Source organism: Balaenoptera physalus (genome assembly GCF_965194825.1).
Source record: "Balaenoptera physalus genome assembly, chromosome: 10".
Classification (NCBI taxonomy): Eukaryota; Metazoa; Chordata; class Mammalia; order Artiodactyla; family Balaenopteridae; genus Balaenoptera; species Balaenoptera physalus.
In genome coordinates, this window is record NC_138889.1 from 59,526,735 (window position 1) to 59,549,757 (window position 23,023).

At 38.5% G+C, this 23,023-nt stretch overlaps 1 protein-coding gene, 1 long non-coding RNA gene and 1 pseudogene across 8 annotated transcripts in view; 2 read left to right on the plus strand and 1 right to left on the minus strand.

The window, feature by feature from the left end:
- Positions 1–13,502, plus strand: part of LOC309668269 — an 80,061-nt gene extending 66,559 nt beyond the window's left edge. The window contains exon 4 of the long non-coding RNA XR_014268175.1: positions 7,212–13,502. This is a non-coding gene — a long non-coding RNA (uncharacterized lncRNA). The remainder of the gene's footprint in view (positions 1–7,211) is intronic.
- UVRAG (UV radiation resistance associated) overlaps positions 1–23,023 on the minus strand; it is a 316,651-nt gene that overhangs the window by 70,525 nt on the left and 223,103 nt on the right. For all 6 annotated transcript variants that reach the window (XM_082477829.1, XM_082477826.1, XM_082477827.1 and 3 more), the window contains one exon: positions 13,509–13,587. In XM_082477829.1, coding sequence (XP_082333955.1) covers positions 13,509–13,587 — 79 coding nt within the window. The remainder of the gene's footprint in view (positions 1–13,508; positions 13,588–23,023) is intronic.
- LOC309668265 (U6 snRNA-associated Sm-like protein LSm4 pseudogene) lies at positions 13,594–18,593 on the plus strand (annotated as a pseudogene). The gene has a single exon. The product of its transcript is annotated as a U6 snRNA-associated Sm-like protein LSm4 pseudogene (transcript).

The window sequence follows — 23,023 nt, forward strand, 5'->3', positions numbered from 1 at the left end:
GCAGTCTAAATCCATAGTACTTGCTCTTAAATACTCAGCTATGCTGCATTTATTTTAGTTCATTTTATTCTAGGATTTTGGCCTTTCCCTTGATAAACTTATATTAATTAGGATACTAATTTTATCCTCCCTGGAAACCCAAATCAGCACATTTTAAAATGCTTTTCTCTACTAGACACCAAAATTTACATATAACAATTTTTTGAAGTTCATTTCTTTAAATAGCTTAAACCTAAGCTATGCTGGTCCCTTTGATGCCAACTAAAATCAGACCAAATTCACTTTTCATATATATTATTTCTCATAATTCACTTCATGAGGCTTAGCCATAAAAAATAGTTGGAATTTATATCCTACCTTCTCTGAACTAAGCATTATATATTTTATTTCAGTTGAGGTGCATTCTTTAAATATTTTTCTCCCAGCAACAAATGTTACTCATAGTAGTGCCTCGGAAAAGGCTCACATCATTACTGAATAAGCAACTTGTTTCTTTAATTAAAGAAAAAAACTTGCCAGCTTAAAATATTAAAACATGCAGAATAAAGGCCTAAAGTGAATTTTTAAAAACAACTAGGATAAGGAAGAGACAGAAGTTATCAAAGATGCTAAACCGAGTAAGGTGCTAAATTTTTACTTGGCTCTTAGGTAGCCACAGACAAAAGGGAAACCTGCTATTTAATGTTTCTTTCTGACTGATAAAAGGAAGTCAGCAAGTCCCCTGAACTTACAGTGAGAGGATTAGGATCTGACTGTCTTTGCTCACTATTCAGAATCTCAGTTTACCTAAATGTAAAGTGGGGATAATAATACCAACACTTTTAGGGCTTTTGAAAAGGATGAAAGGGGTAATATATGTGAAAGATCTCTGTACCCTAAAGTAAGCTATATAAATATGAGTTAAAACTGTTTTATTTTTCATTTGGAAAGATATTTTTGGCATTGGATTTCTAGTTTCAGTTTAAAGTAGGAGAAAATGTCCAACTGACATAAAAATAAATTATTTTATCTTGTTAATTTATCACCCTCAGCACTTGAAAGTACAGTGATCACAGCCAATATATCATTAAAAATGTTTAGTAAATTGGTTAATAACTGATATGATTCTTTAAAAAATTAATACAAGAACATTTAACCAATCACTTGCAAGTTCAAAAAGATAGTAAGTTATCCCTTAAATACAGAATGGAACTTTTGAAAAACAACTATATACATGATTTTTCTACTTCAATTAAAGCCTCCATTTAAACAGACATAAGTCAAGATGCATTTAAATATATATTTAAATACACACACATATTTAAATAGAAATAAGTTCATTAACTATCAATCTTAGGAAGGAAAGAACAATTTCCTGGTTGACTCATTCACCACTCATTCTTTCAATAAATATTTATTAAACATCTGAAACATGCCCAGGGAGCTCACATAGACCAGTTGTAGTTCCAAGTATAACAACTGGTAACAGTATGGTGCCAGGGCCAATGGTGGTCAGTCAAAAATGTCTTTCCTATCCCCACTATTAAGGTAACCTATTCCAGCCAGGCTGGCCGTGATATACCTTAAACAGCCCTTCCTTTGCACCTCTGCTCCTCCTCCCCTCTCACTAGCCAGAGGCTTTCCTTCCTTGAACTTCCAGTTCAGGTGCCGTATCTTTCTATTGAAGCATTCCCTCTCCACATGAGCCTAACAAGAATAACAACAACATGAAGCACAAAAAATGGCAGCTACTATTTATTGAGTACCCTTTCTGCAGACAAAGCCTGAGCTACAAACTTAACCCTCATTTTTTATTGTCCCCACAACAATCCTATAATGAGTATCCAACCTTTACAGAGATAAGGGAATGGAGGTGCAGTGAATTGTATTACATGCCCAAGCTCATCCCCTCGGTGGGATGCCCAGCCACGTCTTTGGGACTCTCCCTGCTGAGAGCCAGAACCGCACTTTGACTGGAACTTCTCCTTTGACAGTTATCACTGCATGCCTTGTACTAGTTAACTATTTACATAGTGTGCATATTTTTTTATCCCCAAATATGAACACTCTGGGGGTAAAGTCAGCCTCTCATAGGCCTTGCACAGCTCACTCAGATATTTGTGGATTGACATTACACACATACACGAAAATGTAATTGTTCTACTATTAAAAAGAAAAAAAGTCCACCAAGGAATACTTATGAGTAGAGGAGATCATCATCATTTTTCAAAGTGAGGATCTGACTGAAAATCCTCTTTGTCCACAGCAGTATGAAGCTTAAGTCTGAACTGATTTAGTGGAAACAATGTAGAGCCCATGGAAAAACTTAAGAGACAGGATTTCTGTCACAATAAAGTACTTTAATATTTACCTTACTGTCTCTTATATCTGAAAATGTCACTCTACAGAGCAGAAACAAAATTATATATGTATATGTAAAACACCTATTAGTGCTAATATGGTAACTGAAACCTTATTTTTAAGAAAAACATGGAAGAACAAATGTCCAAGATTAGTGGAATGGTTAAATAAATGATAATATATGCACATTATGCACATAAATGAAATACTACATATTAAAAATATTGACTTAGAGAGTTTTTAGTTGAGCAGTATACATAATGTTATCTCAACTATAAAGGAAAAGACAAAAAAGTTTGGAATATCCAGAAGGCGCATGTGAATTTTAAAAGACTATTTTAAAAATTCTGTTCTTCTATCTTTTTTGTACTTTAAAAAATTTCTACAATTGGAATGTATTATTTTTGAAGAGTATTTTTTAAAGAAAAATGATATGGTGGTATTAGCATAAGGACAGACATATATATTAATGGAACAGAATTTAGAGTTCAGATATAAATCTTTACACTTAGAGTCAATTAATTTTCAACAAGAGCGCAAGACAATTCAATGAGTAATGAGTAGTCTTTTCAACAAATTTTTCTGGGCTAAATGGATATCTACATGCAAAAGAATGAAGTTGGACCCCTTCCTTACACTATACAAAAAAAATTAATTCAAGATGGATCACAAATCTAAATGTGCAAGCTAAAACTACACAGAAGAAAACCTAAAAGTACTTGGGCTAAGCTTTCTTAGATATGACACCAAAAGCATAAGCAAGAAAAGAAAATGTAGATAAAACTGGACTTCATCAAAACCAGAAACCTTTGTGTTTCAACAGACACTATCAAGAAAGTGAAAAAGACAACCTGCAGAATGGGAGAAAATATTTGCAAATCATACATCTGAGAAGGGACTTTTGTTTAGATTATATAAAGATCTCTTACAACTCAATAATAAAGAAAAATTACCTAATTTAAAAATGGGCAAAGGGTTTGAACAGGTATTTCTCCAAAGAAGATATACAAATGTCCAATAAGCACATGAAAAGATGCTCAACAGCAGTAGCCTTTAGGGAAATTCAAATCAAAACCACAATGAGAATACAATGGAGAAAAGACAGCCTCTTCAATAAGTGGTACTGGGAAAACTGGACAGCTACATGTAAAAGAATGAAATTAGAACACTCCCTAACACAAAAATAAACTGAAAATGGATTAAAGACCTAAATGTAAGGCCAGACACTATAAAACTCTTAGAGGAAAACATAGGCAGAACACTCTATGACATAAATCACAGCAAGATCCTTTTTGACCCACCTCCTAGAGAAATGGAAATAAAAACAAAAATAAACAAATGGGACCTAATGAAACTTCAAAGCTTTTGCACAGCAAAGGAAACCATAAACAAGACGAAAAGACAACCCTCAGAATGGGAGAAAATATTTGCAAACGAATCAGTGGACAAAGGATTAATCTCCAAATATACAAGCAGCTCATTCAGCTCAATATCAAAAAAACAAAAAACCCAATCCAAAAATGGGCAGAAGACCTAAATATACACTTTTTCAAAGAAGATACACAGATTGCCAACAAACACATGAAAGGATGCTCAACATCACTAATCATTAGAGAAATGCAAATCAAAACTACAATGAGGTATCACCTCACACCGGTCAGAATGGGCATCATGAAAAAATCTACAAACAATAAATGCTGGAGAGGGTGTGGAGAAAAGGGAACCCTCTTGCACTGTTGGTGGGAATGTAAATTGATACAGCCACTATGGAGAACAGTATGGAGGGTCCTTAAAAAACTAAAAACTAGAACTACCATATGACCCAGCAATCCCACTCCTGGGCATATACCCTGAGAAAACCATAATTCAAAAAGAGTCATGTACCACAATGTTCACTGCAGCTCTATTTACAATAGCCAGGACATGGAAGCAACGTAAGTGTCCACTGACAGATAAATAGATAAAGAAGATGTGGCACATATATACAATGGAATATTACTCAGCCATAAAAAGAAACAAAATTGAGTTATTTGTGTGAGGTGGATGGACCTAGAGTCTTTCATACAGAGTGAGGTAAGTCAGAAAAAAAAAAAAAAATACCGTATGCTAACACATATATATGGAATCTAAAAAAAAAAAAAAAAAAAAAATGGTTCTGAAGAACCTAGGGGCAGGACAGGAATAAAGACGCAGATGTAGAGAATGGACTTGAGGACACAGGGAGAGAGAAGGGTAAGCTGGGATGAAGTGAGAGAGTGACATGGACATATATACACTACCAAATGTAAAACAGATATCTAGTGGGAAGGAGCCGCATAGCACAGGGAGATCAGCTTGGTGCTTTGTGACCACCTAGATGGGTGGGATAGGGAGGGTGGGAGGGAGATGCAAGAGGGAGGAGGTCTGGGGACACATGTGTATGTATAGCTGATTCACTTTGTTATAAAGCAGAAACTAACACACCACTGTAAAGTAATTATACTCCAATAAAGATGTTAAAAACAAACAAACAAAAAACCACAATGAGATACCACTTTACATCTAGTAGGAGGCTATAATAGAAAGGACAGAAACTGGAACTTTAATACATCGATGGTGGGAATGCAAAATGGTGTAACTGCTTTTAGCACAGTCTGGCAATTCCTTAAAATGTTAAACATAGTTACCATATGGCTCAGCAACTCCATTCACAAGTACTGGGTTGGCCAAAGAGTTCGTTCAGGTTTTTCCGTAACATCTTATGGAAAAACCCGATCAAACTCTTTGGCCAACCCAATATATACCAATATACACCCAAGAGTAATGAAAACATGTCCCCACAGAAAACTTGTACCTATACATTAATGCTCATAGCAGCATTATTCATAATGACCCCAAAGTGTAAACAATCCAATGTCTATCAACTGATGAATGGATGAATGAAATGTGGTATATCCATGTACATCTTTGAATTGCCAAAATGATTTGTTAATAAAAAGCAATGATTGATGCATACTACAATATGGATGAACCATAAACCTATGCTAAGGGAAAGAAGCCAGTCACAAAGACCACATATTTTATTCTATTCCATGAAATGTCCAGAATAGAAACAGAAGTGGAATGGTGGCTGCCTAGGGTCGGAAGTCTTAGGGGAACAGGGAGTGACTGCTAATGAGTACAGGGTTTCTTTATGGGCAATGAAAATATTTTAAAGCAGACTGGGGTGATAGTTGCACCACTAGTTGAATATATTTTTAAAAACATTGAATTATACATTTTAAGTGGGTGAATTGTATGGTTTGTGAATTATATCTCAGTAAATTGTTTGTTTGTTCTTAAGATATAGGACTTTTAAAAAATAGTTTCTACTCTATTATTGGCAATTTTGTAGGCAGCAGGAGGGAATGATGGCATTTTGACTATTAAAATACCCTCGGAATTTGTATTCTTGATTCCAAGAAGAATTAAGAAAATAAAAATGCATTTTCTCCTCATGTGTCATATATATTGAACTGTATGTTAAAGAAATAGACATGAATTTAAGCTGCTGGGTGTAAACTGGCATTGATCCCTTCTAAATAGCTGTGCACTGTGGGCCCCATGAGTAGTCAAGTTTTACAGAAAGACCATGTCCCTGGCAGAACAGAAGTTTCCAACTGTTTTTGGAAGGAGAAGCTACTGTTACTTTCTATGAAGTCTTAAAGTAAATTGAGAAAAAAGATAGGTAATAGAGTAAAAAGAAGAGAGGTCATGAAATCTCCAGGATCTAATCCTAGTTCTACTTAATTCCTGATCTCAGGGGTCTCATATGTAAAAAGGCAGATGTCTGTGCCTTATTCACCTCATAGGATTGTAATAAGGCCCACATTAACAAAGAAAAAAAGAAGAAGAAACAAAGTGGGATGTAGCTGGATCTGACCTCATAAGATTTGATCTTGAATTGTTTGTCATTTAATAGCTTCGTCATCCTCGAGAAGTTAGCATAGCAGCAACTCAATCTCTTAACTAAAGATAGACCTGGTCAACGCACTTCACAAGGTATGAAATGAGATACAGAAGTGTAAGTATACCAAAAACCATTAAGTTCAATACAAATTTAAATCATCATTAATATTTGTAAACTACACCCTCAAAGTATTACTCTTAAGTCCCTGAACTTTCAAGAAAGGAGAGAAGCCTGGCTCAAGAAAACTCAAAAGCAATAGGGAAGAATCCACTGATAGCTGCTGGCCTGATGATTTGTACTGCACAGTACTACCAGAATTCAAATTTGTAGGTCTCTTATATAATGTTTCCACATTTGGGGAACTGACACATGTGTCTTGGTTTATCAGACTATGAGCAACTGAGGTGTTTTATAGGAAAGCTGGATGACTACATTCTCTAGGACGGTGGTTCTCAAACTTTTTGGTCTCAAGATCCCTTTACTCTCTTAAAATTGAGGACCCCAAAAAGCTTTTGTTTATGTAGGGCATATACAAATATGAAACTGAAAAAGCTTTTAAGTATTTATTAATTCACTTTAAAATAATAATAGAAATCTATTACTTGTTAATATAAATAACATTTTTAATGAAAAACAAGCATATTTTCAAAAAACGAAATTTAGTGAGATGAGCGACATTGTTTTACATTTTTGCAAGTCTCTTTTGCAATGCCTGCCTTAATAGAAGACAGCTGGATTCTCATATATTCTTCTGCATTCATTTTGTTACCACATGTTGTTTCATGAGAAAATGTAATTGGGAAAGAAAGGAGTATTTTAATAGCCTTTTTCAGATAATTGTAGATATTCTTCCCTGATACTACCTCCAAACTTAACAAGTAGTAGCTTCTTAAAGTTTAGTAGCAATGTAGAATCTGAAGCCATTTCAATATATTTTTTACAGCTGTTACATTAAAATCCATTGGGGTGGGCTTCCTTGGTGGCGCTGTGGTTAAGAATCCGCCTGCCAATGCAGGAGAAACAGGTTCAAGCCCTGGTCCGGGAAGATCCCACATGCGGCGGAGCAACTAAGCCCATGCACCACAACTACTGAGCCTGCACTCTAGAGCCTGCAAGCCACAACTACTGAGCCCACGTGCCACAACTACTGAAGCCCGCGCGCCTAGAGCCCATGCTCCCAACAAGAGAAGCCACCACAATGAGAAGCCTGTGCACCGCAACGAAGAGTAGCCCTGACTCGCCGCAACTAGAGAGAGCCTGCGTGCAGCAACGAAGACCCAATGCAGCCAAAAATAAAAATAAGTAAAATAAAATAAATTTATATATATAAAAAAAAATCCATTGGGGTTTTTGCACTTTGAAAAGATCTTTAGCTGTACATGACTTCATAGCAACATACATTGGTCATTTTGAAAATACTGGCTCATTGAGCTATATACATTTTAAATGCTGACACATTCATTATAAAATATTTTAATCTCATTTGTTAAATATCACTACCAACTTCATCAAAAACACCTTTAAGAAATGGGAAGCTGTCAAGGTCATGGTGGCAAATGCAAGTTTTCCGACATACTACTGATACCGTCATTCAAAATCTTGAATCTCATCATCAGTTGATTTCCTTTAAGAGGCTCACTTCATTCATTTTTGAAAAAAATGTCTGCCAAATACCTAAGTCTGTATACTTGGCTGTGTGTTAGTCAATCTTTCAAGATGGTGCTCCATGAAAAATATCAGCTGGTTTAGTTAGCAACTCAATTGCACAAGTGCTTTATGCCTATTTCCCTTTCCATCACACAGAATATTAAAAAAATATGTAGTCAAGGGTCAACATTTAATATAATTAATAACTTTTACTGCTTCATCAAGGACATTCTTTTTTTTTTTTTTTGCTGCGTTGGGTCTTCGCTGCTGCACGTGGTCTTTCTCTAGTTGCGGCGAGCAGGGTCTACTCTTCATTGTGGTGTAGTTCAGTAGTTGCAGTGTGTGGGCTCAGTAGTTGCGGCATGCGGGCTCAGTAGTTGTGGCTCGTGGGGTCTAGAGGGCAGGCTCAGTAGTTGTGGCGCACAGGCTTAGTTGCTCCACGGCATGTGGGATCTTCCCAGACCAGGGATCGAACCCGTGTCTCCTGCATTGGCAGGCGGATTCTTAACCACTGCACCACCAGGGAAGTCCCAAGGACATTCTTAAGTTAAACTAGTTTTTGCCTTTTTGTTTTGTTTTGAAACTATGAGTTTGCTGAAAGTGCCCCTTTTTCTATCTTAGGTCAACAAACTCATGTTCTGAAACCAATTTCCTTTCCCTCTCCCTAAGACTTTACTCCTTCAAGTATCCCTTCTTTACCTTGTATTAGCAATTGCTCTCTTCATTTGATCACTCTCATCAGGATATAAACATGCCCTGATATTTCCCATCTTAAAAAATAAAACACACCAAAAAGGTTCCACATCCCCACAAAACAAATAAAAAACAAAAAACAAAACAAAAAAACCCAAAAGACCTCCCTTAAACCTACAGTCTTTTCCAGTTATGAACCCACATGTCTATCTCACTGCACAAAAAACACCTCAGAAGGATTGTCTATAATCAATGGCACTTCCTCACTTCCTATTCACTCTTCAACACACCTGCTGCTCTACTGAAACTGCTTGTTAATGACTTCCATGTTCCCAAGTCCACTGGATACTTCATCTGACAGAAGGAGCTCACATATTTAGTTGACTACTCTTTCCTTCCAGAAATTTACTTCTCTTAGTTTCCAAATTATTACTTTCTCCTGGTTTTCTCTCTACCCAACTGGCCATTCCTCACAGTCCTTGCTGGTTCGTCCTCCTCTATCCAACACCTAAACGTGATTTCCCAGGGCTAAATCCCACGGCATGTTTCTGTCTGCATCTGTCTCTCTCTGCTCTGGCTAGCTCTGCACTCTCTTCCTGGTTGATCGCACCTGGTTCCATGGATTTAAACATCATCTTTATATTCATGACTACCAAATTTGTACCTCTAGTAACTGACCTCCCACCCTGAGTCCAGACCCATATATTCTGTTGCTTACTTGACGATCTGCTTTGGATTTCTAAAAGGCAACTCAAGCTTAACATTTCCAAAGCAGAACTTTTGGTTCTCCCAACCCCCATCTCTTGGACCCTTCCCCATCTCAATAAACAGCATTTTCATACATCCAGTTGCCCATACGCAAAACCTAGGAGTCATTCTTGATTACTCCTTTTCCTCCATCTTCCACATTCAATCCATTAGTTCATCTCCCATAATATACTGCAACATATAACATTAGTTTCAGGTATATACAACATAATGATTCGATGTATGTATATATTGCGAAATATTCACCACGATAAGTTAACATCCATCACCACACATAGTCACAAACTTTTTTTTTTTCTCGTGGTGAAACTGTTAAGATATACACTCTCAGCAACTTTTGAATATACAATACGGTATTAACTGTAGTCAACATGCTGTACATTATATCTCCAGGACTTACTTATTTTATAACTGTAAGTCGGTAGCTTTTGACAACCTTCATCCATTTCTACCACCCTCTACCCCCACCTGTGATAACCACCAATATGTTCTTTTTATCTATGAGTTTGGGGTTTTTTTTAAATTTAGATTCCACATGAGTGAGATCACATGGTATTTAATTCACTTAGCATAATGCCCTCAAGGTCCATCCACATGTTGTTGCAAATGCCAGGATTTCCTTCTCTTCATGGCTGAATAATATTCTACTGTGTGTGTGTGTGTGTGTGTGTGTGTGTGTGTGTACACGCATGTACACACACCACATTTTCTTTATCTATTCATCCATTGATGGACACTTAGGTTATTTCCATGTCTTGGCTATTTTAAATAATGCTGCAATAAACAAGGGGGGTACAGGTATCTTTTCAAGTTAGTGTTTCCGTTTCCTTTGGACAAATACCCCAAAGTGGATATGCTGGATCAAATGCTGCCCTTTTCACTTTGCAGGGTGATGATGAGGGTCACATGGATATATATGTATATATATATATATCATTAACTACAAAGCTTTCCACAAACATAAGTTAAAAGTATTAGAATTTTTGATTTACTACTTTTTATGCTCTAGGAACTAAAAGCAAACTACTGTGCTATACACAAATACTAATATAATGTCCTTATAAATTTACTGACAATTATGGCAGGAGTTGGTTTCTTAAATCAACATTAATTACACTGTACCTGAATTTTACCAGGCCCATTCCTATAGTGTTGCAGGCTGCCCAACAGGGAAGACTATTTCCAGCCAAAAGGGCTAGCACTTGAAAAATATTAGTAAATGGTGTTAAGAACAAGGCATTTTGCTTTATTCACTTTCAATACCCAACCCAGCACACACACCCCTTTAGACAGTAGTGACAGGAAGAGGGCAAGCAGACCTTACCAACCCTCTCAGCTCTTCAAACAACACTTGAGGATTTCTACTTGAAGGCCTGTCTTTCTAAGCTTGTGCTTTCAAAACTTGAGCTGGACCGATCCCAAATACTGAAGTAACAAATATTACTAAATTCTGTCATTTCCTCTACCAAAAAAGTGATTTTACTACTATTTCTGGCTGTGATGAAAGGTCCTATTGACTATTCAAATCCTCAACCAAGTTATGGATGCAGTATTAAATGACTTCACTCCTTTTTCTCTGGCACTTTAACACATGCCAATGCTTTCATCCACCTCCACTAACGTGGCTTATAAATTACTGAGGTGGGACCATTTTAATAGTATGATTTGTTCACATCTCTAGAGTCTAAATGGGACTGACTGAGAAGACAAACTCCCCTTTGACAACATGTATTGGTATATATGTATATAAAAATAAACCTTCACAAGTTAGAAATATCTTATTAATATAATACCTGGTTAGGATCCATAATAATTAATGGTTCTTTGATTTGTTATAAGTTGAAATGTAAGAAAGTGATGGTAGTAAGGCTAAAGACAAAATGGAGTTAAAGTGAAAAAAGTTGAAGGTCACAAATTTGCTAAAAGTTTCTTTCTAAATGCTCAGAAGAGGCTTTCTGAATGAACCCTGAAACCTAAGAAAGTCTGTTTATAAGAAGTTTATTGTCATCTCCTTTTAAAACTGCCATCACAGTGATGGAAAAACACTAGAGAGCAAGATACTTGCTCCCTATGGAGTTAGAGTGGTTAACCCATTAAACACACACACAAATGTAATCTCTCAATTTCAAACAGTATAAAGTTGCAGAGGATACAAAATTACAAGAAGTAATCCATTTTTTAAACAGATGAATAAAACTAGTTCCGCATACTCGTGGCCTTGGTTCAGTTAAGAATAAAATCAGAAGCCACCTGGGCAGTGCTCTAAAATGGGAACCAAACAGGTGCTAGAGCTGAGTGTGATGTGAAGGGCTGGCTGTCCCCAATTTTCCACTGCACATAGTCAGTCTCCCTGTTGGTCTTGTTCTCAAAGCAAGCTGGGCTATTCTTAGCACCCCTTTATACCATACTGTGCCATTCCTATTGGGCCCTGAGAAGGAAGAATTAAGTGTGTGCGCGTGCGCACGTGTGTGTTTGAAGCTGGGATTTATGAGGAAATCCAGGGATTTCAGCCCTAGCCTTAATCAGGAGTAGGTTTCACCTGGAAACTTCCAACAGACTTCTGGTCTTAGGCCGTATGTGTTTTAAAGCAAGAAACAGAAAATAGGGCAAAGAGAGAAGAATCTCTGAACTCGGATCAGAACTTAGTTCTACTAAATGAGGCCAACCTTCCTGACATCCTGACTCCCAGACTCTGGACCCCAGTTTCCAGGTGCTCTTTTCCACCTTGGCTGACTTCACTGGAGGTACTCTCTGATTTACTTAGACCTCTTCTCCCTTAATGTATCCTCAGTCTGGCCCCTTCTTGACCATTTCTGTCTAAGTACTACCTTTTCTATGGTATGACATCTGGGATCAGTAATGTGAGCTAGGTAGCCTTGAAATTAAGGTCCTGTTTCCTAGACTGAGATACTCTTCTGCCAAAAATGGAGGGATGGAAAGCATCAGTTGTGGGAAGAATGGCACATGGAAAGATGAGTCATGGGCCAGAGGCTGTGAGCAAGGCTGCTTGCCTGGAATGAAGAACATGAGCTGGATGGCAGTAACAATAAAAGCAGTATGAGTGTGAGGTTATAAGCAAATGATTAATCGAGGACTGCAAACTAGAAATCTGATCCAGTATCAGAAAAGTATAAGAGTCTTAATAAAAACCAATTTTTAAAAAAACATTAAACTGAGATTAGATGAGGGGAAGAAAGGCAAAGATGACACCATATGAAGGAATTATTCTAGATCCATCAGAAATGAATATGGGAATTGTTCAGTGAGTCTTCAGAATCATACGGCTAAAAGGCAACTCAGGCTCATAAAAACAAAAGCATCACAAACCTTATTGCTTCTATAAAAAGGAAAGGTCTGAGGATACAGCTGATAATGTCACTAAATAACAGCCAAACAGTGGGATCTCATCCATGTGATATTCCAATTGGAAGGATGTCCAAATAAAAACAAGGCGCTGAAGCTGATCTTCCTTTACAACTAGAAAATTTATGGCATGTCCACCTCTTGAAGTAGAGCCAAGTGAGCTAAGGAAATGCTATATATTTCTTTCAGGAAAATGCAAACCCAAGCATCTGATAGCCTTTCTACAGCATGTGGAAAGGCATTAAGTGAGATACGAACTGGTGTGATGTTGGGAGAGCCACAAAAATCCAAGCTGGGTTGGAAGGACCATGTGCTTGGTCTTTTCTTTGGGGCCCTGGATAACAGATGAGGAGACTATTAGGGACTTGCCAAAGTCAGTAAACCTTTACTCCGTAAACAACTCCCAATGCAAAATGAGCCCCCAGAAGTGGTCTAAGAGAAGAAAGCTGTGTGAGAAGAAAGCTATTACCAGTCAAGCTGTAGAGGCAAGAGGTTATAAAGCCCACACATTCAAGTACAGTCTACTAGCAGGTAACAATTCAGTAAATGGTTTCTGAGTTTAGCAGGAGGATTGCAATTTGTACACATTGCTTCTTTGTGGCATTTATAATGGCACAGAAAAGGACTGTGGCCAAAAAAGAACTTTGCATTATCACTGTAACTAGTTAAATAGGAGTCAACTATAGTACTTATTCATAAACAGGGTTAGAGATCCAAGGAAGCAGGCTGCATGTGGGAAGTAGGAGGGGAGTAAAGAGGAGTTACTTACCTGTGCTATATTTTTGTTCAGAAGATAGACACCGTAATCAAACTGCAACTTCTCCCCTCCTTTTGGGTATAATGGAAACCTAAAAAAGGTAAAGTAGGGTCAGAAGTTTTCAAAAACTTGAGTAAAACAACCTCCAAGTTGTTGACAAAGGCAGAAGTTTCCTGGATACAGCATAAACATCTGAAGACTTGGACTAAGTCACTTATATAGTCATTCTAACCTATTATCTTAATATCTTCATAACATTAGTCAAATCAGAATGATGGCTGCTTTGTTTCAAAGAAAAAATTGAATAGGTCATGCAATAAGGGACAAATATATAAGAAAGTGACCCACTATCCTCAAGGAGTTGAGGCCACTATGTCTCTTATTTATATATCATAAACCTACCACCCTGAGATTAAGATCCTAGAATTTTTTTCCTCTAATACTTTGGACCTGACATCTCAACTTCTACTAAAAGGGACAGAAAGATTAAGAAAAATATCAGACGTGAAAGCGATATCTAAGGTTCCTGTTGCTTCTGAGGTGGCTAGTCAAATCAACAGCCCCAATGAGCAAAAATTCATCAAAAATTCATTCACATTCGCAGGGGTGGCTATTTGGATGTTACTTCTCCAAGGCAATGTACTCATGCCATAGAGTTCTCATAAGACTTTCCATTTTAACCTGATTCACTGAAGCAACAAAGGCATAAGATCTGTAGATCTCTATAAAAGTGATGAGTTAATTTAGGGAATAAGTTTCCTTCACTATTCCCTTTTCCTACTCCTGCAAATGAAGAAGAAAAGGTTAGAGTATATCTATGTTCTAGTCATATTTTCCCCTGATTCTCAAGACCAAGCATACATTTTGGCCTCTGCAACAGATTTCTCTACAAACAGATCAATCACAACTTAGACAGGGTCAAGAAGAAACTTTACTTTCCTTAGTTTTGCAATATATGACTATTCTTAAGAATAACATAACCTTACAGAAATAAATGGTAGGTGACAATTACTGGATATTCTTAATTTCAATTGTGTTTTAATTGTCTAAGGAAAAGATACATTCCATAATGCTTGGAGGATACTGTTTTCTAGAGAAAATGAAAGAAAGGAAACAGAATTTAAAGCTTTATATTACATTCTCGAGTTGCTGATTACATAATGTCCAAAAGGTAAATTTGTCGTACTGTAAAATTACAGGCACTGGGGAGCGAGCAAGGTCATGATCTGTCTGTATTCTCTACAGTGGAACACCACATGCTTCATACACCCATCAAGAAGATATAGCTTTGTATTTAATTGAAGCTATAAAAAATAAACTAGGACATACGGTTTGGCCCTAAATTGAGATGCATTAAAAATGACAGCAAAGCAAAGTCGGGATAAGCAAAGTGTAACACACCAGGCTTTTACAGGGTATCTGGGAATCATTCAAACTTGTATGGGGTAGCCTGCAAAGAAACTACCTAACTGAAAGGATATATTAACAAAGGGGCAATTATGAAGAAATTGACTAGTGTCCTAAAGCTCTATACTGTATAGTTGTTATACTATAAACCATTACATGTAGACTATCTGCATAGCTCTCCAAACTCACAAATATCTCCACTTCCAAGTTATAAATGCAGAAACTGTTTCAAATGTTGGAAAAGTAAACTGAAATAAGCATACACTGAAAACCAAGCCTCTGAATCCTGAAGAATAGATCTTACGACATTGACTTTATTACTTCATTGGGACTTCTTTATAGAAAGAAGGAGCCCCAAGGTGTGTATGTACCATTAAAACAAATCTAAAGAGTGATTAGAGCCAAAGGTTCAAATAGGGAAACTTTAAGACAGATCAAATATTAGGACAGAGTTCACATCTTATATTGCTTTCAAATTCTTAAGGGGTCATGTCAAGTTTAACAGTATAATAGCTTCTAACCATTACACAGTCATCTTACTCTGCGAAAGTACATGGATTTATAGATCTATTAAGCAATCTAGAAAAATGAAATCCATCTAAAAGGGTAAAACCTATTACCATCAGGATATATGATACAAATCAAAGGCATCTTAATTCAATATACATAGAGAATCTCATTAGCAAACTGCAGAAGGTTTAGATAAGAATGTGGTCATTCAAGTACAACCAGAAAAATGTCCTTAGCACCATAAATAGAATTAATTTAAGGGAGTATTAGATTAAATAACTAGAGGGATAACTATACATTTCCTATTATTATACTTTTACAGAAAATGCAATTAAAATGAGCAATATTAAATTCTCTTCCAAATTAAATTATATTTCCAAGTTGTTTGAAAAATTCACTGACTCCACCTGGTAAAAGTCAATGAATTAGAAAGCAATAAATAGATTATCTGTGGAGATGGTTTGGAGCTCTTTAGTACCTAATAATTTCCGTGTGATTAAAGAATTATGACATGAGTACCAAAAAGCCAATGTGATCCCAGGTTGTATTAACAGAAAGAGAGCAGATAACCAGGGAACGTGCTAGTGCCAACTATCAATACTTAGTACTGGGTCAGATGATACTGACAGATCTATGTTTAGTTCTGGGAGTTAATATTTCTTTTTACAAGCATACAGATAAATAACTGGAACCTTTCTTATAGGTTATGTTTCTTATAGGTTTTGTAATAATCTCATTTGACTATAAAAAGCATGCAGTGAAGCAGAGTGGTCCAGTGCTTTTGTTATTTAAAAGAAACTAACTTGCCTTGGTCACCTACTTAGTGGAAAAGATATGACACCTCAGCATTAGGTCTTCAGTTATATACTCAGTATTCTTTCTATTGTCACTGGGTCCTTTAGAGAAGAACACCCAGGATGATTAGAAGAACGGGAGCCATAGTTTTGAGAGAAATGGTTGATGGAACCACAGATGTTTAGCCTGGAGGGCAGAAGTCTCATGGACAACAAATGAAGGACTTTCAGAGAGAAAAAAAGCTGGTTTTGTTCTCATGGCTTCAAGCAGGAAAACCCAAAGTTGATGGCAAAAAGTTACAGGAAAGTTGAGATCACCACAGAATTAGTCAAAATCCAAAAGATCTTGAGTAGAGGAAGCTAAGCAGAGGTCGGTCAACCAATAATAACCATGCGGTGAGCTGCGGCGGCTGTGGTGGAAGTGGCCGGGGAGCCCGGTCCCCGCTGGCACCATGCTTCACTTGTGGCTGCTGAAAACGGCTCAGAATCACCCACTGTTGGTGGAGCTCAAAAACGGGGAGACGTACAATGGGCATCTGGTGAGCTGCGACAACTGGATGAACATCAACTTGCGGGAGGTGATCTGCAAGTCCAGGGACAGGGACAAATTCTGGCTGATGCCCGAGTGCTACATCCGCGGCAGCACCATCAAGTACCTGCGCATCCCCGATGAGATCACCGACACCGTCAAGGAGGAGGTGGTGGCCAAGGGCCGTGGCCGTGGTGGCCTGCAGCAGCAGAAGCGACAGAAGGGCCATGGCACGGGGGGTGCCGGGCGAGGAGGGATCCCAGGGACCAGCAAAGATCAGCCAGAAAGGAGGCCAGGCAGAGAGGCGGGCAAACAGTGAGCCGCCCCTCTGTTCCCCAGGGACTGAGCCGCAACCACCGAGCATCTGCTTCCACCCCCGAGGCCGCTTTTCTACGCTCCAGTTTATGAGTCTGTTCAGAACAAAACGAAGAGGCAGGTGTCCGGGTAGGACCCCCTGCCTGTCATCTGTGATCCTCCTCTTTTTTTGTTAGCCAGGAGTTCTACAGTTGGAAATGTTATTCTGTGCTTCTGGTTTTGTGAAGTTGCAGCAGACTTGATTCCTGGAAGATTCTGTATGTAATGCATCTTTAAAGGCCTCACTCTTGTTTTAAGGTCAGGCATTTTCCAAACAGGTCTGTTTTGCATTTTGTGTTAGATCCCTGTGTGATGAACAGAGGGGAGGTTTTTATTTTAAGCTGTTTGCACTGAGACTGACAGCCTGGAGAATTTCCTGAAACACGGACCCCAAAATTGCCTTCTCAAAATGAATCCAGATGAACCTTTGCCTCAGAAGCTGTTCTGGGGGACAACACTGGGCCCCGTCCCATCACTTCCTCTCTCCCTCTTTGTGTGACAAAAAACAAAAAACAAAACAAAAAAACGAAAAACTACAACTATGAAAACAAAAACAAAAAACCCCCATGCATTCAGGGGTCTAGTGGGCTGAATGGTGGTCCCCCCAAAACATATGTCCGTATCTGGAAACCCAGAACCTGTGAATGCAACATTATTTGGGAAAAGGGTAAGAATCCTGAGATTAGAATATCCTTGAATATCCGGTTGGGCCCTAACTCCAGTTAAGTGTCCTTATAAGGACACAGAGGAGAGACACAGAGAAGAGGAGAAGGTCACCTGAAGATGGAAGCAGAGATTCGAGTTACACAGCCACAAGCCAAGGAATGCCTGGAGCCAGCAGAAGCTGGAAACGGCAAGGAAAGAATCTCCCCTAGAGCTTTCGGTGCCCTGCTGACACCTTGATTTTGGACTTCTGGCCTCCAGACTATGAGAGAATAAATTTCTGCTACTTTAAGTCACCAAGTCTGTGGTAATTTGTTACAGCAGCCCTAGAGCCTAACACGGGGGGAATCAAACACTGGATGGCCCATTGGACTCGATGAGGTATAGTAACTCATCTGTCTCCAAGATTCTGTAATTCTGAATATGCCAAAATAAATATATTGACTATAACTTCATATTTCCTTCAGGAACCAAGAAAATATTTCAAGAGTATAATGCCAAAGGGTCACGACGATAGGCATCAGCTAAGGCTGCAAAGTAGATCTACTGAAGTGCTAGCAAATGAAATGTGAGAAAAAGAGATTCATATGTATGGTCTGAAAGTAGGAAAAATTTTAAAATTAAATTTATATATATATAAATATTATATATAATACATATTCAAATTACTTCACATGTGTGTATGTATGTATGAAGGATATGCCACAATCAATTTGGAATAAAACTGCAAAAGAAATTTATTTTGAACCTTTCTTATTTTCAAAAGATACAATTATCATAAGCCCTTTCCTCTCCTCCCCAAACCAGACATTTTTTAAAAGGACTCCACATTGGTTAGTTTCTTGCCTTCACCTTCGGAGCCCCACATCCACGTCTGGTTCTTTGATGGCTCAGCTGGGGATAAGGATATGGCTATAGTTAATTCAAAATTTTTATTATGCATATTAAGATCACTTCTGCTCATTGTGTTTGTAGAAAATGTGACAACACATCCTCAGTATGTTCTGAGGCCATGAGTTTACTTCAAACTCAACTTACTTTCTCCTGTCTAGATTAGTCTTCTCCCACAACTTTTATCAGTTACTCAGGCTTAGAGTGGCATGCAATTTTTACCCTTCTTTGCATTTTATATATGCAGTGATCCACCAGGTCGACAAGCCATTTTCCCTGTGAAACACTCTCAGCTCTCCGTTCCCATCGCCACTCTAGAAAGTTCTTTGTTGTTGTGTGGACTGTAGGATGTTTAGCAGCATTCCTGTCCTCTACTCACTAGAAGGTAGTATCATTATTTTCCTTCTTAAGTAAGACTTTTTATCATGTCACTTAGCAGCCCTGCTTCCTAACCAGTTATTGTTTTAAATTTCAACTTCTCTGCCTAGCTTTCAAGGCCTTAGTGATCTGAACTGTCAGAGTTATCTGCAACCTTATTCCGTTCAAGTGGTTTTCTCATAGTCTCATGAACACACCAAGCTCATTTCTCTCTGCCTTTGCACACTTCCTGAAAATGCCCATGTCTCTCTTTCCTTCCACCTGGCAGAGTAAAAGAGACTGCTATGTTTTACTCTGTCATGACTAAAAAAAGAAAAACTCACATTTTTCTGCTGAGCTGTATAATAACACTAAAGCTTTATTTATCATTCATTCCAAGTTGATGAGGATGCAGTAAAACTGTTAAGGCAGGCCAGAGGCACACAAGATAAGAAATGGCTGGAGTAGAGTGAGGGAAAAGGAAGAGGAGATAAAGTCAGCAAGGTAATGGGTCCAGATCATGCAAGGTCTAGTAGGTCAGAGTAAGGACTTTGGTTTTTACTCTGAACGAGAGGGGAAGCTCTGGAGGGTTCTGAAAAGATGAGAGACACAGATGCTTTGGCTTCTCTGAGAGAACAAACTGCAGGGAAGGAAGAAAGGAAACATGGAGAGGCTACTGCAAAGACCCAGCCAAGAAAAGAGGGTGGTATGAACCAGGATGGTAGCTGTGAAAGTGGTGAGGAGTAACTGAATTCTCCTATTTTGAAGATAGAGCCAAATTACTTGTTGAAAGATCTCATATGAGGTGTGAGAGGCAGAGGAGTCAAGGATAACTTCAAAGTTTTGGGCCTAAGCAACTGATAAAATGAGGTTGTCACCTTAATTAGATAAAAGTACAGGCGACATTAAAATAGACAGCTAGGGGGTGGGGTGAGGGACACAGTGTGAGTGCTCAGTGCTAGAAGACTGGGCTGGAGAGGCCAGCAGGGACCAGACTGCAAGGGTCCTGTAAACCCAAGACATCTAGACTATATCCTTAAGGACAATGGGAGGATAATTAGAGATTTCTTAAGCACAAGAGTGACAGAATTGGGGTTTATATTTCTTAAAGACCACTCTGGCCACAGTGCAGTAAATAAAGGGGAACAAGACCTGGTTAGGAGGCTGTTGCAATGGTTCAGACCGGAATGGTGATGGTTTTGATTAGGGTTCCAGTAGTGGAGAAGAACATATGTGAACAGATTTGAGCTATGATTTGTAGGTAGAGTGCAAGACTCTGTGACAGACAGTTGTGACAGTGGTGAAGACAGAGGGGTCAAAGATGACCCTTCGGTTTCCTGATTGAGTAACTAGGTAGATGGTGGTGTCTATGAACTGAGATAGGGAATGCTGAGGAGGAGCAGGTGTATATACTTTACATGTATATAAGATAGATAATATATTTTACATAAAATATTCTTATACATAAAGTTAAGAGAAATTTGGGGTAAAAATATCAAGAGTTACAAAACCTTAAAGGGAAACTGAAACCCAGGTGTGAATGAGATGGCCTAAAAAAATCATAAAGAAGAGGGTTGTTTCAGAGCCTTAAGAATATCAACAAGAGATGGGGAAATGAAAAGGGGTCTAAGAAGGACTGCTCAGAAAGATTTGAGGAAAACCAAGTGTCTCACCAGAAAAGCACAGAGAAAGTGTTAATTTAAGAAGGAAGATATCATCAGTAGTCAAATGCTGCTGACAGTTCAAGCAACGGAGACATGAAGACATGTCTACTGGATGCAATTACATGAATTCATTGGTAGGTAGCTTTGGTAATACGGTAAACACAAGTTTAAATGAAGCAGTGGGAGATGAAGGAAGACTGGTGTGAGTTCAGGAGTGACGAGGTGAGGAAAGGGAGATGATGTGAAGTTTGCCACAATGAGAAGAGAGCTCAGTAACATCGTGAAGCATAGTGGGATGCCCTGAGAAGGTGAGAGGGAACAGGGTCTCCATCCTACAGGTGGTGAGAGCACAGGAGAAGGATTTGCCTTGGATGGCAGGTGGGCCAAGTCTCCCATTATAACAGGAAGGATGAAAGAAACTGATCACTAGGGAAACAGTTTATTCACTCAACAATTCTTCACTGAACTCACACTGTGTGCCAGGTATGGTGCTAGGTGGTGGGGATACAAGGGTGAGCAAACACAGACAATGGAGCTTAAAGTCCAGTGGAGCAGACATGGCTCACATAATCGCACCAACAAATACATAGTTTATAAATTAAGTACTCTGAAGGAAAGGAACACTATTCCAGAAAAGAGGTGGACAAAAAGACTGAGAGAGTCAGGGAAGACTTCTGAGAGAAAGTGACATTTTAGCTGAGACCTCAAAGATGAGTAGGGGACTTCCCTGGTGGTCCAGTGGTTAAGACTCCGTGCTCCCAATGCAGGGGGCCCGGGTTTGATCCCTGGTCGGGGAACTAGATCCCGCATGCCACAACTAAAAGAGCCCACATGCCACAACTAAGACCCAGCGCAGACAAATAAATAAATAAATAAATATTAAAAAAAAAAAAAAAAAAGATGAGTAGGAGCTAAGGGAAGGAATGTTCCAACTAAAGGAAGCAGCGTATGTAAAGAACCACTGCAGGGGTAAGCATGCTGCTTCATGGAATTAAAAGAAGGACAGTATAGTTGGTCTGAAGGGAGTTCTGGCGAGAGAGGAAGCTAAAGCTGGATAGGAAGGTAGACTATGCAGGGCCCTCTAGACCATGTCAGACCATAGTTTGATTTTTTTTCCTAAGAGAAATAAGAAATCATGGAAGGATTTTAAACAAAGGTGTAACTTGCTTAGATTTTCATTTGATACATTCCTTCTTTAATTAACCCTTTCTCCTTGAACTTTCCTGACAATGACCGATATGCATTTTGAAAAAAAATATGCTGACTGCTGTGGAGAATGGTTTAGAGAAGGTGAGACCAGTGTGTTGCAGTAATCTAGGTGAGAGATCACGGTTGCTTAGACTAATGTGATATTAGAAATGGAAAAAAGGAGACTAATTTGGAAGACTTTTAGGAGATAACTCATAAAGATTTGGTTATGGTTTGGAAGTGAAGGGTGATGGATAGAGAGGGATCATGAAGAACTCAATGTTTTGTTTTGCCCAAATGAATGAAAGTTTGATCAAATGGTAGAGCAACTTCAACAAAGAAATGTAATAGAACTGCTGAGCACTACTGAGACCCCAGAAATGGTAATTAATCATGAGTTTATAATGATACTATTGCGTGACTCTCTACACATCTGCTTGGGTGCAGCAGGTACAGAGAAAATGGACAACAGGGCTGTAAGAATGCCAAAAAGTCACGGGGGGCGGGGGCAAGACAAAGGTGTTACTAAAATAATGGGCCATATAATCTAAACTAGATAAAAAAGCCAGGTCTGAAGGTCACCAAGAAGAACAGTGAACAAGAGGCTAACACACAAGCTGAAGGAGCTGAGGTAGTCATCAGAGAGCAGGATGCCTGAATCAGATTCTGGATGTGGACTGAAAGAAATGATGATGTGATTCAGAGAATAACCAGGGGAGTAGATAAAAACTATGGGATGCAAGAGATCACTGGTGCCAAAAGATCAAGAAAATGAAAGGCTAGGGTGTTGAATGAATCACCCACTTGTGTGTTAGTGTCACCCATAACAGCAAGATTTTGAATAGAAAGAGAAAGACTGTTTCTCTTTCCTATGTTACCTGTTTCTTGTTTCTCTGTTGCCAAAACACATGATGAGTAAGGGGGTTATAACTGAGGGACCAAAAGAGTGGTAAAGTTGAAGAGCATATGTCTCAAAGGAATAGGTTTTCGTATGTTTGCTTTGCCCACAGGGTAAAGAGGTAAGACTCTAGAAAAACCAACAAGAGGAAGAAAACCCCAATCTCATCTCCTGAATCTGGATACCTACTAGCACATAAGAAAATTAATAGCTACCAAATGGGTACTCGTGAGGTCCTCGGGGAAAATTCAAATTCAGTTAGGGCAAGAGAT